This window comes from Diorhabda carinulata, chromosome 4 (genome assembly GCF_026250575.1).
Source record: "Diorhabda carinulata isolate Delta chromosome 4, icDioCari1.1, whole genome shotgun sequence".
NCBI lineage: Eukaryota > Metazoa > Arthropoda > Insecta > Coleoptera > Chrysomelidae > Diorhabda > Diorhabda carinulata.
The window spans coordinates 19,748,457-19,764,508 of NC_079463.1; the positions used below are offsets into that span (position 1 = coordinate 19,748,457).

The window sequence follows — 16,052 nt, forward strand, 5'->3', positions numbered from 1 at the left end:
CGGAGCACAACCTTTATCTACCTACTTCACGTTCAGAATTAGTTAAGGGCTCAATATTTTACTATGGAAAAATATGCACAATCACTTGCCAATTTAAATCAAATCGATATCATCTTTTTCCGCATTCCGCAATAATTTTAGGGCATATTTACTGGAAAGTGCCTTCTACTCCGTGATCGACTTCTAATAATAATATTTAATTCCGGGCATGCTGCATACTGGTTTAATTTTTGCTATATGACATATACTAATTATTACCTATTACTATTACCTATAATTTTGTTACCCATTGTAGTTTGCTTTTGTATATTGAAATTTTATTTTACTTGTATGTTTATTTAGTAATTCTTCTGTTTTTTTTTTAGTTTTTACAAGCTTTTGTCTACAAATTGTAACAATTTTTTGACAATAAAGCATTTCTCTTTTACCCTGTGGGATGCGTATCATGTCAAATATATGTTTTTGTATATTTGGATGTGATATTGGTGAAATAAAAAAATATGCCAATGATGATAATAAAAATATGATATTTTAACTCATAGCTTGCCTTTGTTATCTTGGTAGAAGTGGTAGTAACTTTTTACTGTAAAATCAAAGGTATATTATTATTTAACATCAATGTGGTCAGTATAGACTCCCGTTGATATTTACAGAAAACTAACAAAAATTGTTGAGTTATGATTTTTGTTAACTATCTGTAATACAAACCATTGAATATTTATATAAGCAGTGAGTTGAAATGATATTACTTTAGTAATCTGAGGCAGAATGTAAAATAGTTCCTTCCGATAATCAGTAAGCTGTTTTTTCCTTTCTTACAATTTATGTATTTTATAGAATCATCCTTGGTTTGAAAATTTGGACTGGGATGGCATTAGAGATAGCACAGCCCCCTATATACCTGAAGTTTCTAGTCCTACTGATACTTCAAATTTTGATGTTGATGATGCGGATATTCGATTGTCAGATGTGTTACCACCGACAGCGAATAATGCCTTTACTGGTTTACATCTCCCGTTCATTGGATTTTCGTTTACACAAGGAAGGTATGTCAAATAAATGAAAAAAATTACGCCCGAAAAATTATGGGTTTTTGCCATTTTCAAATGGTTTTTTAACAAAACAAACTTCGTTTACTGGATTACTAAAAGCTAAAAGATGTTGAAGTATATTGCAAGTTAAAAATATTAGAAACGGATCATTTTTTGAAATAGATTCATTAGTGTAAATCAAACGAAAATAAATATTTTGAGGTTAATTTATTTTAAATTTGTTTTCGGCCTGTATCAAATAATTTTGTGATCTTTCTGTAGCGCTTAACAATTGAGAGTTTATTCACCTTTAACCTCTTGTTTGCAAGAATTGAATAAAATATTGTCCGTCTTGTATACTTTATACTAAAATTAATTTCTTTGGAAACCAGACCCTGACATACTCTAACTTTCTCCGTCTCATGGCTATTCGAGGGACAATTTATAGCCTGAATATCAATTAAAAAAATTTCTTTGGTTTGTAAATAGCAGAAGAAATACTTTTAGTTTAACTTTAACATATAATAACTCATAATAAACATACCTTGTTAATATACTCGTATATTCAAAAAATTTTTCTTGTGATATATATGTGGGTTAGGACTCGTGCGTTGTCTTTCTTTTGGAATTTTAATAATTTGAGGTCGCTGCATGCTGTATTCTATCAAATTTCTTTCCGAAACTTTGGAGTATATGATGTAGAAGTTCCAGACATCTTTATCAATAAATAGTTGTAAAATTTTCTTATAATATTTATGTTTTTGCTTTCTACTGGAAAACTAAAACGATATTTCCTGATCAGAATGATGAAATCCCCCCATAGTATCTTTGTAATTACAAATAACTTTGGGTTTTATAACTTCTTTTCCAAATTTCTGTTTCACCATTTTTGTTGCTAAATGGGATAGGAGTTGTGCTTGGTTTTCTTCTTGGAGTTTGAAAATTTGAACTCGAGAATATTTTTATCTCAGAAATGTAAAAAGCCTAACAATAGCCGGACACCGTTTATTTTGACCAGACTCGCAATCAAAAAGGCTACTTATGTCTGGCTTCATCCGGACGCCTGGCAACGCTACTTTCACCCCATTATCTAATCAAATATTTTTAAAAAATTATACCAAAACTAATACTATATCAAAATCACATGGGATTTAAAAAAAAATTGAAAATATAAAAATTCTTAAAGAATGTGCATTTATTTTGTTGAATGTAGTTTATATAAGAATATTCCTGTTACAATTATAAAAGACATATTAATTGAAAAATGGGACAAATTTAAGGACATACATACCTCAAAACGAATTTATGTCATCCTTTGTTACAAAAAATATTAGCAATAATTAGTTTCAGATCCTTAATTCAGATAGCAGAGCATAGCTATTAAACAAACAAAAGCTACTTTAAGAAAAAATAATACTTAATAGAAGGATAAATAAATACTATAATCAATTAAGCAACAAAACAAAACTCCAATATATTCCGAGCTCGAATACTTACGAAGTCTGGCTATTAAATAACGAGAATACTTACGAAAAAGGGTTTTATTATAAAAATTATTCTACATTCGAATGCTCCTCTTCAATATACTCCCCTCCCCTTGCCACACACCTTTCCATACGTTTTTCTCCATTGAACGAAGCAGTGCTTAAATCGGGTCGCTTCCAAAGCAGATTTTATCTTCGGAAACAAAAGTCGCACGGTGCCAAATCTGGTGAGTATGGCGGGTGTTCGAGCACTGGAGTGAGTTTACTTGCCAAATACTGCTTCACAAATAGCGAGTTATGGGCAGGTGCGTTGTCCTGATGCAAAATCCACGAATTGCCCTTCCACAACTCGGGCTATTTTTCACGAACTCGTTCTCGCAGTGTTGCCAAAACTGTCAATTAAGAAAAACAAATAAAAAGGTCTCAGAAGTTCTTGTTTTGGGATTGTGGCAAAATTAAACACCAAAGTGTACTAACTCTAATATATTCCGAGCTCGAATACTTAAGTATTCATCGTCTTGGAATTATTAGTTAATAATTGTGGTGTGATAAATTTTGTAATATCTTTTGAAAAATATTAGATTCATCAACTTTAAAAATTCAATATTCAAATTGACGCTTGATATCATTAATATTTGTATTCCATTCGTTGCTTTATATTTATGGTTATTCTGTGTAATGACTCTTCGTATTGTTTTTTTAATAACATCTATTTTATATTTTTAAGCTACCTTTGCGATTTAAGTAATTTGGCGGTGTATGTCGAGACAAATTTAATGGATAAACACAATCAACGAAATAAAAGTGATATGATGGCTACGGCCACAAACCAAGAAAAGGAAATAGAAAAGAAAATGTCTCCAGATAGTACAAGACGGCTGCAAGATGAAATTAATACGCTAACAAAGAGAAATTGTGAATTGGAATCTCAATTAAGAAGTTTAGAAACGACTAATTCTAAGGAATTGCATATAGATTCGTTAGACGGTGCTGATAATGGTAAATAAATTTTTTTTTATATGGGGCTTTTTGTTTTAACTTATTGACTGAATAATACATGACTATTTCTGTTTTTTTCATTTTCGACAAAAATAATGACCTATTGTTCTGTGAAAGGAAAAAAGGATATTTCAATAATGTCTGCTTCTGCCAATTTATTGATCTGAAGAAGAAGATAGAATCTTCGATTTTAAGCCTCGTCTGGGCTCATGTAAATATGTTGGTTTTTCCTAAAACGTGTACTAGGTAGATCGAAAAGGATTAAGTTAATCGCATGCTATGAGGAACTTTAGAAGGTTTTAAAAGATGCTTTGGAATTTCCCAAAAGAAGATCACTTGGAATTCCCGGAGTCGAAGGATTATTATTTTGGGGAAGTTGTACGGAGAAATGTGTACGTATATTCGATCAAAATAATGAGCTCTTATTCTGTGAAAGGAAAGAAATTATATATCAATAATGTCTGATTCTGTCATTTGATGGTCTGAAGAAATTTGCCATATTTCACATTTCCTAAATATTGAATAAGAAATATGGACCTTAGTGTTAGGTCGATAATGATGATGAGGTAGCACAATAAACAAAGTTCGATAACTACTTAAAATCACTATATATATATATAGACCGCGCGTGTCCCATCTCTAGGAGTATCGTAACTCCGCTGATATGCAGGCGTTCGAGACAGAATGAACTTTTCTTCGATTTAAAACATTTCGCCTGGGCTCTTGTAATTGTATTGGTTTTTTCTAAAACGTCTACCAGGTATATCGGAGAGGAGAAGTACATGCTATTAGGAACTTAAAAAGGTTATAAAACAGAGATGCTTTGGAATTCCTATAAAGAAGGTAATTTGAAATTCCCAAGGTCGAAGGATTATTGTTTTATTGGCGAGGATCAGATTTATTTATTAATAGACGAAAATATTCAAATTATGCTAATTACTAATTATTGATAGAAATTTTAACGTGTTTTTCAGCAGTGAAACATAAGGAGTTGGAGAAACTCGTTAGGATGCTGAAACAAGAAAAAGATGAAATATTGAAAGACAAACAAGATCTTCATGAAAAATTGAAATTTCAGGATATAGAACTAAAGGATGCATTGGCACAGAAAAAATTAGCCATGACTGAATATGCAGAGGTTTCAGACAAATTAGCAGAACTTAGACAACAGAAACAAAAATTATCGAGACAGGTAAACTAAATACTAAATATGTACCATCAATCAATAAGTCCCCTGATTGGCGGTTAAAAGTGACAAAAATCACTTTTTTACCTTTCAAACGATAGCTGTCAAATTTTGAACCCATTCCCTCCAGTAGTTCGAATTTTTTAAAGTAGACAATTCCGAAGTTTTAACAAATAATTAAATAAATAATTCTATGGTTTGATCGTGCATCGTTGTTCTATTGGTAAAAATACCGTTGAGGCAAAACCTTGACTAGAAAATTATTGTGCTTTTCAGAAAAATCTATCTGAATTAAACGGCAGTTATTTTAATAGACTGTCCTCGATAAAATTCGGCTGGTGGCAACGTTACATCCTTTGGATATATACATGGTATATTTTTCATCAATTATTATCTGGAAATGGGTAAAATAATTAACGTTGATTATTACTGAATATTGAAAATAAAATCGCCAAAAAAATGGCACTGTTTTTCTAAAAAGGCCATACAAAAATCAATTTAAAAAATGACATATTAATGTTGGATAATTATTGAACTGGCTAAGGAAATAATTTTGTGGAGTAATTCAAAATTTGACTATAATTCTTATTTTTTGTTTATTAAGCCGAAGACTTATTAATCGATGATAAAAAAATTGTATTTATGGAGTATTTGAGAATAAATTAACCTTCTTCCCATGTAGGTTAGGGACAAAGAAGAAGAATTGGAAACGGTAATGCAGAAGGTAGATTCCCTACGAAACGATATAAGACGTGCAGAAAAGTTGCGAAGAGAACTCGAATCTAGAGTTGAAGAATCTCAAGCTGAAGCAATTAAAGAAAGGAAACTTCGTGAACGGTCTGAAGAATATTGTAGACAAATGCAAGCAGAATCTGATCGACTTAGAGTAAGAAGTGAACATGGTCCCAGGGATCAACAAGATTCATTGAGGTTAAAGACGGAATTGGAAAAATTAGAGGTAAGATCCAGATTTCAAAAATTGTAATTAGTTGCAACTGCAAAAGTGCAATTGGAAATAACAGATTATCTACTATTACTTCTCTAACTTCAATTTGACTATAAGATACTCAAACAAAGAACATAAACTGCACTCTAAGTAAATGCTATAATATAATCGTATGTTCGCTCCGAGGAGTAATTTTGGTCCAATATTTTCAATCCAAAATCCTGAGAATAAGATAACAAACCTGAAAATGTTTTTGAGAAAACTTTGACCATTTCTAAATGAAAAAGGGTTTATCTCAACTGTTTAACATGACGTATACACTGGGGTTAAAGCCTTAACTAACCTTTGATTTCTATACATTACTCTTCGAGCTCACTGTTTTCACTCTCAGAATTCACTTATCACCATCATCTGAATATCATCTTCATAAATAATAATGATAATAATAATAACAAGCTAAGTAACTGTATCACAAGCAGGCAAAAGCTAGAATCCAGGATCAATACACTAAAAGAGTGAAGTCACTTATAAAGTCCGAATTAAATGCAAGCAACTTAGTCCAGGCTATGCCACGCCCGTTTTAACGTACTCTTTTGGAGACAGACCCTTAGGGTATTCTGAGGTTGACATGAACAATGATGACGAAGAACAACAACCACCATCCGAAGTCATCCACTATTAGAACAACATTATCCCGAAAATAGGGCTTGATCGGCCTTCTCAAAGTGCATTCTTAACTGGTAATGAAGCTACATGAATTCTTTCATATAAATTAGGAACCTCAGCCCTACATCGGATTATATCCAAGGCGGATAAGGATTACTCACCCCTCAACCTCGCATCACCAGAATCTGACTTAAATATAGTATGGGACAACGAGTAGCTAGAACCAAACGCACTACACAGTAGACATCATCACGACCTCAACCAGCCGCATGTTGACAAAGAAGCTTCAAACAGATGGTGTACTAGCAAAAATTTCTTTCCAGAGACCGAAGGCTTCATGATTGCTATCCAGGATCAAGTTATTAACACGAATAACTACAAGAAAAATGTTATTACGGATCCAATTACTCAATCAGACATATGCAGAAAGTGACAACAAACATCAGAGACCATTCAACATATAACATCTGTTTGTAGTGTGTCAGCTAATACCGACTATCTACACCGGCATAACCAAGTGTGCAAAATCATCCTCAGGAAACTGGCCAACAAGTTCGATCTTCTCAATATCAGCTGCAGAAAGTGCTCGAATATGACCATACTACAATAGGTACATTATCACCGACAGACAGGTGACGAATAACAGATCTGACATCGTGGTGGTTGATAGAAAGAGTCAATTCAGTCCTTATCGATGTAGCTATATTGAACACTCATAATCCTCTGGATATTTTGTATCCGGGATAGGTAAATGATACCGGCTCCAAGCTGAGTAGTGCATAAGTTTTTCCCATAATAATAACAATTCAATCTATTCTTACATCTTTGTAAGAGAATGTTTTTTGCATTTGCGAGCATGTTGGTAACGACTTTGCCATTCTAATAATGAAATAATGAACAATTGTTGAAATAAGTTATTGCAGAAATTTTTAGATCTGACAATCTAAATGTGGTGGTTTGGGTTAAATTAAACCCAAACAGGTTCAATGGGATTAAGATCGAGGAGATATGGTAGCAATCTCAATGTATTGTATCCAAATTTTGTCGAGTTCAAAAGTCTAAAGCCTCAGCTTATACATCTAAATAATATAATATAAATCTACTTTTAGCCAATTATCTGAAAATGACATATTTTGGGAACAAGCATTTGGTCCTTTCAAAATGCAAATGTAGGAGATTTTGCAGACTACCGATTTAGTACAATGGATTATAACAATGGTGAATTTAAATTGAGTTTGGTATGAAATTGTGATGTCCCCAACCACGTGATTTATCTTACTGGTTCCGAATAAAAGACTGAGTTTAGAATGTTTTATTCGATGTAAAAAGAAGTATTGATTTACCATCATGAATTTGAATATGATTATTTCTATACTATATTGAAAAAAAATCATTTTTTGTATATGAAAAAGTTCATGTTTGAAAATTAGCAAAGCATGTTTCAAGAATCCATTTTCTACTATAACTGGTACCCCTTCGTTACTGTTATAAGTCGCAAGATTTTTAATGAGTGAGAGAAGAATGAATGTATATTTTCTCCATGAAGATAATAGATCCACCCTCCTTGAGATATTGTTTTATTCTTCGTAAAATCATTGTCGTCAATTCTCTAATGTTTTTTCACTTATTTGTATTTCGCCTCATCAAATACCTATATTATGTACGATATTATGCAAACTGTCTTTACCACCATCTATCTTGTAATTTTCTGAAAGTATACGGATTTTTTCTGTCACCTATCAATTTAGAATAATATTCACCAAACGCTATTGACCCATCTAAAGTTTGTTAGGGAATTGGTTGACGAGATGACAAAAGGGTTCCAAAACTTCTGGCAGACCATCATCTGCAGATACAGAAGAGCGACTAAATGGTAAATTACATATTTTAAGCCAAAATGATGGGAAGAAAAAAGACTGTGACACTTGCACCCATAAGCCTAGACTAAATATGGTGATTGTTTCGAACGTTACCATACACTAAAACATTATAAAACGTAATTATTTTTATATTGCGTATAAATTTATTTAGTGACAATGGTAGTGATTATGGTAAGGTTAGGTTTGATTTGTGTTTCTCTATCCTTAAAATTTATTATTTTAGTAAGCAATTATTTTTTATTTAGTGTTTTTCAAGTTTTTTTTTGTTAATTATTATTTATTATAATATAGATAATTGTAATAAATTATTGTGTTTAATTTGAATAAACATCTGTGTAAAAAAATCCCATATAAATAAAAATTCCGAGTAGACAGATAAGTAGATAAAATAATAGTCCTCACAAAAGACATATACGAGTGTAAAGGGTTGAATGTCACAAAAAGACCAGATGTATTTAAATTTTTTTTAGTGCGTCAGAGATTATTAATATTTTTTTAAATCGAACACTTATTTTGATTTGATGAATTGAGAAAAAATCGATAAGAATTGAAATAGTGAATAATAAAAAATTTTTTTTTCCATGTAAACCTATTTAATTGCCAAACTAATTTTGACATCTAACATAAAAAAAAATAATGATACCGTACATTTTTTCAGACGAAGAAATTGTTTCAACTTTAATACATAATACCCTTCAAAAATATCATTTTAGGTCCAATATAACGAAACTTTGACTCAACAGCAAGCAAGATATAACATGGAATTATCATCTCTTAGGGATCAACTTCACGAGGCTGAAACTCATAGAGAACTATTAGAAAGAGAAGTAAGTTATATTTATAATCTTGTATTTCTAAGTTGGGATTGTTTATTTGTAATTGTATATTATGTATCTGTTTTTGTTTTATATTAGGTTCATATTCTTAAAGAAAAACTGGAGAAATCCAGAACAGAAGCATTAGCAGATTCAGATCAATTGATTGCTGATCTAAAAAGCAAGCATGATAGGGAAAAATACATTCTCTCAGAAGAAAACAAAAATATTTCTTCAAATGTAAATTTCGTGAGTTTTACTTATACGATTCATGAGTTTTCTATTTTTTTCCAATTAACAGTTTACTAACCTTTCATTAAAAATTAACCAGCTAAAAATTTATAACTAATACAGTGGAGGATAGTATATAATATTATAGTAAGCTATTTACACCAAATTTACTTACAATATGTTAGATGATGAACTATTAAACATTTTTAGTTGAATTATAACAAGAAAATATACAGAATATACCATGATGAGCTGTGTTAACAACGGGTAAATTTTTATACAGTTTTTTTATGCAAAAACAAAGCACAAGAGTAGTTCGAGTAGTGCCTGCTGCGTGGAGGTGTCTGCGGATAATGATCTTAAACTCCTGAAGATTGTAGTGTCCCACAAAGACGTGCCTTGGTAGCTGGCTCCTCAGGCACTTCTCCAAAGAAAGAATTTTCGATAAATTGAGTCTTGTTGTTCATGATCCACGTCTGCCTGTCTAGTAGGTCCCGTAAATATTGCTCTAGGTCAGAAAAGCATCTTCCGTGGTAGTTCGCTAAAACAGTGTCAGCTCGGCGACCTTTCTTCTATGTTCTAAGCCGTCCTAGTTTCTGGTCAACTCTGGATCGCCTATAAGTCGAATTGCTTCCTTCTGTATTGAGTCGAGCATCCTCAGGGTATAGTTTTATGTTTTATCCTTGTATATTCTTCTTAAGAGCCTTTATACTTCGGCACGTAAAGTTTTCATACGTTTCTTTAAAGATATTAGTGGGGTACAATACTTTTGAAAACTCGAAATAAAAAAGAGTTGATCAAAAAGCTTTGAAATTTCAAAGGCCAATTCCGAAATTATTCTCACAATATTATGACAATGAAAAATATCCGGTTGGTATTATTTTTATTAATGTCCTACCATTGAAACTGCATTTCCACTATATATTAATATGCTCTACATGACATGTGGGCCTAGGACAAGAATGGTAATATTACATAGTTTCATATATTGTACAGGGTGTTCCAACGAAAAGTTTGCTTTTTTAGTAATTAAATTCAAAAATGCTCGGACACGTCGATTTTGCTTTTGAGGGGGAACACATACTGACTGATATATCATTTAAAAGGACACAAAATTGTGCCAAAATAAGCCGAAAATTTTGGTATTAATGAAAAATACAAATAAGTTTTAATTATTATGAGTGAAAACAACTGCAATCGTTAGTACATTCCAATGTTTGTTATTTTTAACATGCTTTGTAAAAAAAAGTAAACTAGTCGTTAAATTGATTTATTAAAACCTTACATTAACAAATGTTGAAAATGTGACCCATTTGGTTGCATAAAATAATACAGATTTTGTTCAAATCTATTTCTAACATTTTGTAGCATATCAGGTGTTATGTTTCTGCAATCTGCTGTAATCCGTTGTCGAAGATCTCCTAAGAACTCGGGCTTCGTGGCAAAACATTTATTTTTTAATTGTCCCCAAAGAAAAAAGTCTAAAGGCGATAAATCCGGTGACCTGGCAGGCCATTCAATTGGGCCTCTCCTTCTAATCCACCGTCCAGGAAACCGGTCATCTAAGAACTGTCTTATAGGAGCCACATAGTGCGGAGGTGCTCCATCTTGCTGAAAATTAAGCCGATCAGTAGTATGATTATGGTCATCTTTAATTATTTGTGTTATTAAAGGATCAATTATATCTTAAATGTTAAATAATAATTGCGGATCTTCAATTAAACGCTGACTCATTGTTTCACAAAATTGTTGCCTTCTATCAGGATCATCCTCATTTAGTTCCTGTACTAGTTTGATTTTGTATGGATGAAATTTGTACGCTTTTAAAATTCGTATTATGGACGAACGGGAGACACCTGAGGCTTTCAACTAGTTGACGAGTACTTTGAGTATGATCCAATTCAACATGTCTAAACACAGCGACTTCCACAGCTTCATTTCTACAAACTTTTTAACTAACTTGCCAACGTACACATCATTCACATTTTTATCGGGATGACTCATTAAATAAGCGAGCCGTAAGTCTAGCACAACTATTATTTTGAAAATAAAGTTTAACTATTTCAACTCGTTCTGGAATGGAATAAATCATTTTGTACCGTGAAATTAAAATAACTTGAAAAGCAACCAATCTGAATCAATAAAGAGAATAAAATAAACTGTGTAAATTCTTTTCCTACACGTATCTGCAGTTTTTATTTCATTAAAAAAAACGCAAACGATTAGTGAGTAATTTAGTTCTGATAAATAATGTCGTGTTCTTGAAATCCCATTTTCCTTTGAATTAAATAATTTAGAAATGATTGTAGTTGTTTTCACTCGTAATAATTAAAACTTATTCGTATTTTTCGTTAATACCAAAATTATCGGCTTATGTCTTTAAAGCCGTTTTCGCATGAACTGTTTTAGTACAATTCAACAAATAGGGTATCATTAGAAAGACAATTATGTGCCCTTTCAAATAATATATCGGTCGCCCCATCTTTTCATTTAAAATTTTAGGATAACAACTCACCCCCGCTAGGGGTTAAAGACGCAGATTGAATATGTTAAAAATGTGTCCCCCTCAAAAGCAAAATCGACGTGTCCGAGCATTTTTGAATTTAATTACAAAAAAAGGAGAAAAGCTAGGTACAAACTTTTCGTTGGACCACCCTGTCTATCAAAGTCCTCTATTTTGCATTTTTCACACAATATTTCTCCATTCCATTATTTTTTTTATTACAGTCATACCATCGCTTCCTTTGTCGCCCCGTCGCCCTTTTCTCTTTTTCCCTATTGGTCTTCTTTGCAGTACTAATTTTGGCATCCGTTCCTCCAATTTTTTATTAGTTCTTGTGCTCCAGCCCTCTTCTGTGTGTACTCCTCCGTAGATTCCTCTTAGTATCTTCCTCTCCTATCTTTCCAACATGGCTTCATCTGCCTTTTTTAATATCCATGCCTCACATGCATATTTTTCGGTGGGTCTTACTACCGTTTTATATATTCTTATTTTTGTTTTTCTTGACACGTATTTTGACTTCATTGATCTGATACTTCCTAATTCTTCTACTCCCTTGTCTTCTATTACTACTCCTAGGTACCCAAAGCATTCCCACTATAGAGGATTAGAAGCTGTTGCGAAGTATATATCTTTTTGGTTTTAAAGAGGGCTCCACTGGTGAAAATTTTATTACTGGACAGGACCAAATCCTGAACCGCAATGTCAGCCTTCTTTGTAGAAACGACAGCTTGAATCTTTGCTGCATTAAACTTAATCAGATTGCTTCCGCTCCACTCCAGAATGTTTTCAAGATCGGTATTGATGACGGTGACAAGATGCATCCCTGGAGAACACCAGCGTTATCTGAAACCTTTTTGAGGTATGTTCATAGCGACCTGGATGGATCAGTCTTTGAAAAAGCTACTAAGATAGTCAATAAATGAGTACGACAAACTGTACGATCTTAATTTATCTAGAAGGTTGGCATGCCAAACTCTGTCAAAAGCCTTCGACATGTCCAGTGTGATTGCTTGGGATTCCTCAAAGTCAGGTTAAAAATTTACCATGAATTACCTGAATCTTCCTAAATATTTGAACAACCCTATACATTAAACGATTTTTGTTAACACTAGAAAAAAAAATGGGATGGTCGAATTCCCCGTATTTGAATATCCAAATATTGTTTCCATTTTTTACGGAATCTGTCAGATTTTTCAAAAAAATAACTGAAAATTGAGTCCTGCAGGTGTAATATGATTCTAATTAAATTATTTTGAAATCAATTGAAGAATATAAAAAAATTACGTTAGGATCTACTTCTGCTATAATCAGAAATTGTCGAAAATGAACATGAAAACTCGTGCATGCATATTTTGAAAAGAAAATTTCCAATAGTTTTTAATATATATTTCTACTCAGCTCATTGTGATATCCTCTGTTTATGATTTAAGCATAAACACATGAAACGTGATAATTGTAAGAAACGTACTTATCTTGTATATTTTTTTAAAACTCTATCAAGCCATTGAAATGTATAAGGACTTTTTTGATTGACCATCAATTAAAAATTCAACAGAGCAACAGGATAAAGTACAAGAGTTTGAATACCTGGGAGTGAAGGTAACAAGGAAAGGAGAATAAATTTAAGAATTCGAGGAAAAATCGACAAGAGGCAATAACACAGTTAGTGCTCAAGGGAACCTATTAAGGTCCAAAGTTATCTCAAGGGTAGAGAACCTAAGAATTTACAGGACACGTCATGAATAAGAAAGAGGAAAACAGACGGAAAGAGGAGTGTTGAGAAAAATTTTTGGATGGATACGAGTGGAACAAGATGAATAGAGAAGAAGAAACAATGCAGAGATTAAAAGGTTATATGATCAGGTAGAGATCGACTAGATAGTAAGGGCATAAAGACTGCGTTGGTCGGGACATATAACCAGAATGAAAAAAAACCGGTGGGGGAAAAGAGCCTTAACAAGTAGAGGAGCCGCAAAAAGAAAAAGAGGGCGTCCACGTAGAAAATGGCTAGATGCATGCGAGGAAGACTTACAGAAGTTAGGAATAGCGAACTGGCGTGAACTAAAGGAGTTGGAGGCCTGCTGTGCTTTATATATATATATATATATATATATATATATATATATATATATATATATATAAAATTTGGTTACTTGAATTTTTTACATAAATTTTGAGGTTATTTATATAAAAATTGTGAATACAAAAGTTGTAGATCTTCTCATTACCTACAACTTTGCAATTTAACTTTTTCAATAAAACTTGTAGTTTTTCCGGAAATCGAGATAAACTATTTTTCACCCTTAAAAACTCACCCTCTCCCACTTCTCGAACTCAGATCGCCCGTAATTTATTTTTTCTTCAATTTTTATCATATCCCCCTCCTTTTCCAATGAGTTTCATCCTACTATTATTTTTTTTTCACTTTTTACCATTTTGAAGCCTTCTATTATAGTTAACATAAAATTTTTCCAATCGTTACACATAAAAACTGAGTGACCCATCTGGTTTTTGTTTCCCTTCCAAGATGCTGCGTTGTCCGTCGCCTTCCATATGTGAATGGCCAGCCAAGAGACATTTGTGATTGATGCAAGATGCCATATCATTCCATTTTCTCCCTGATGTCATCTCGTCTCATAGCATGCACCACTTAATACTGTTCTGGTTATCAATCTCTGTGAATATCTTAAGTTGGATAATAAGTGGAGTTATGTAAATTACACAATACAAGGACTTAAGTTCTTGTAATCATTGCTATATATATAGGGAAACAAAAACCAGATGTGTCACTCAGTTTTTATGTGTAACGATTGGGAAAATTTTATAGTTAACTATAATAGAAGGCTTCAAAATGGTAAAAAGTGAAAAAAAAATAATAGTAGGATGAAACTCATTGGAAAAGGAGGGGGATATGATAAAAATTGAAGAAAAAATAAATTACGGGCGATCTGAGTTCGAGAAGTGGGAGAGGGTGAGTTTTTAAGGGTGAAAAATAGTTTATCTCGATTTCCGGAAAAACTACAAGTTTTATTGAAAAAGTTAAATTGCAAAGTTGTAGGTAATGAGAAGATCTACAACTTTTGTATTCACAATTTTTTCAAATAACCTCAAAATTTATGTAAAAAATTCAAGTAACCAAATTTTGATTTTTTATGATTTGATCTTTTTTCTACGAAATTTGGTGAATACCTTTTCATGTCCCAAATATACTGTAATTTATTTGGTTCAAAATATTTATTTTTTCGTCTTATTTTGACTTAATATGAAAAATACAATAGAAAATGCTCGCGTCAAAATATCACCTTTATTCAAAAAATCAGTGTGCTTTTCGTTCGTTGAAATCTGTACTTTATGATGGTTTGAAAATATATATAAATTACTCCAGTAAATGTTCTCAAAAGTTGCAAAAAATCTTAAGAAATTGGAATTTTCATTTCAATCATTATATACAATTTTGAGCTATTTATCAAAATTTACACTTTAATTACTCAAAAAAACGTGAGATTACATGATAGTTGCATTTTTTTCAGTAAAAAATTTTATTTATTAAATTCTTATTACATTCATGTCATAGGAAACTCATAAAATATAAATATACTATTGAATTTATATACTTCATTCTGATTACATTATTCATTATAATATTTTTACAAACGTTAATCTTGTTATTTATCAAAACATTATTTTGAATTCTAATCAACTATCCATTAGTTTTTATCTCCTTGAAGGCATTTCCTCATCGTTAGATTCGAAATCTTTAAGACCATCACCTTCTTCGTCTCCAATATTATTTCCAGTCTGCATTGGTTTTTCATCCACAATTTCATCTAAATCATCAACATCCTTATAGGTTTTTTCTTCCATATTGGAGCAATTTTCAGAACCATGACAATTTGAGCATAAATTTGTGCATTTAAAACCACGTTGTCGTCAACCACTTTTTATACAGTTACATCCAGTTTCACAGCTGCAGCAAATAGTTTTAAGCAATACTTCCGGAATTAATTCCTATTCTGTGAATTTGGGCATAATGCCACGTTGATGTTGTTTCCAGCCTCGATCTGTTGCTGTCTGTTCATTACCCAACCAAGTTTGAAGTCAATAATATGCCCTGTGGGTGGGAGATTTGCCGAAATGAAAGATGATTTAATTTTTTCCAACTTAATCTCAATTTATCTAAATCTTAATTGATTCAGTGTTATTTTTTTACTTTTACATTTATAAATGGATTAGATGAACTACGAGGATGTATTGATATTCTCAAAAAATGCAACAATACACTTTAATTACTCAAAAAACTGGAGATTACAT

At 32.1% G+C, this 16,052-nt stretch overlaps 1 protein-coding gene across 8 annotated transcripts in view; it reads left to right on the forward strand.

Moving 5' to 3' along the window:
• The window catches only part of LOC130893551 (serine/threonine-protein kinase Genghis Khan), a 108,652-nt gene that overhangs the window by 38,649 nt on the left and 53,951 nt on the right, over nucleotides 1–16,052 (forward strand). For 3 of the 8 annotated variants that reach the window (XM_057799794.1, XM_057799793.1, XM_057799800.1), the window contains 6 exons: nucleotides 838–1,046; nucleotides 3,243–3,514; nucleotides 4,489–4,706; nucleotides 5,383–5,658; nucleotides 8,906–9,019; nucleotides 9,107–9,256. In XM_057799794.1, coding sequence (XP_057655777.1) covers nucleotides 838–1,046; nucleotides 3,243–3,514; nucleotides 4,489–4,706; nucleotides 5,383–5,658; nucleotides 8,906–9,019; nucleotides 9,107–9,256 — 1,239 coding nt within the window. The remainder of the gene's footprint in view (nucleotides 1–837; nucleotides 1,047–3,242; nucleotides 3,515–4,488; nucleotides 4,707–5,382; nucleotides 5,659–8,905; nucleotides 9,020–9,106; nucleotides 9,257–16,052) is intronic. The other 5 variants (XM_057799798.1, XM_057799799.1, XM_057799795.1 and 2 more) reach the window with 4 other exon arrangements.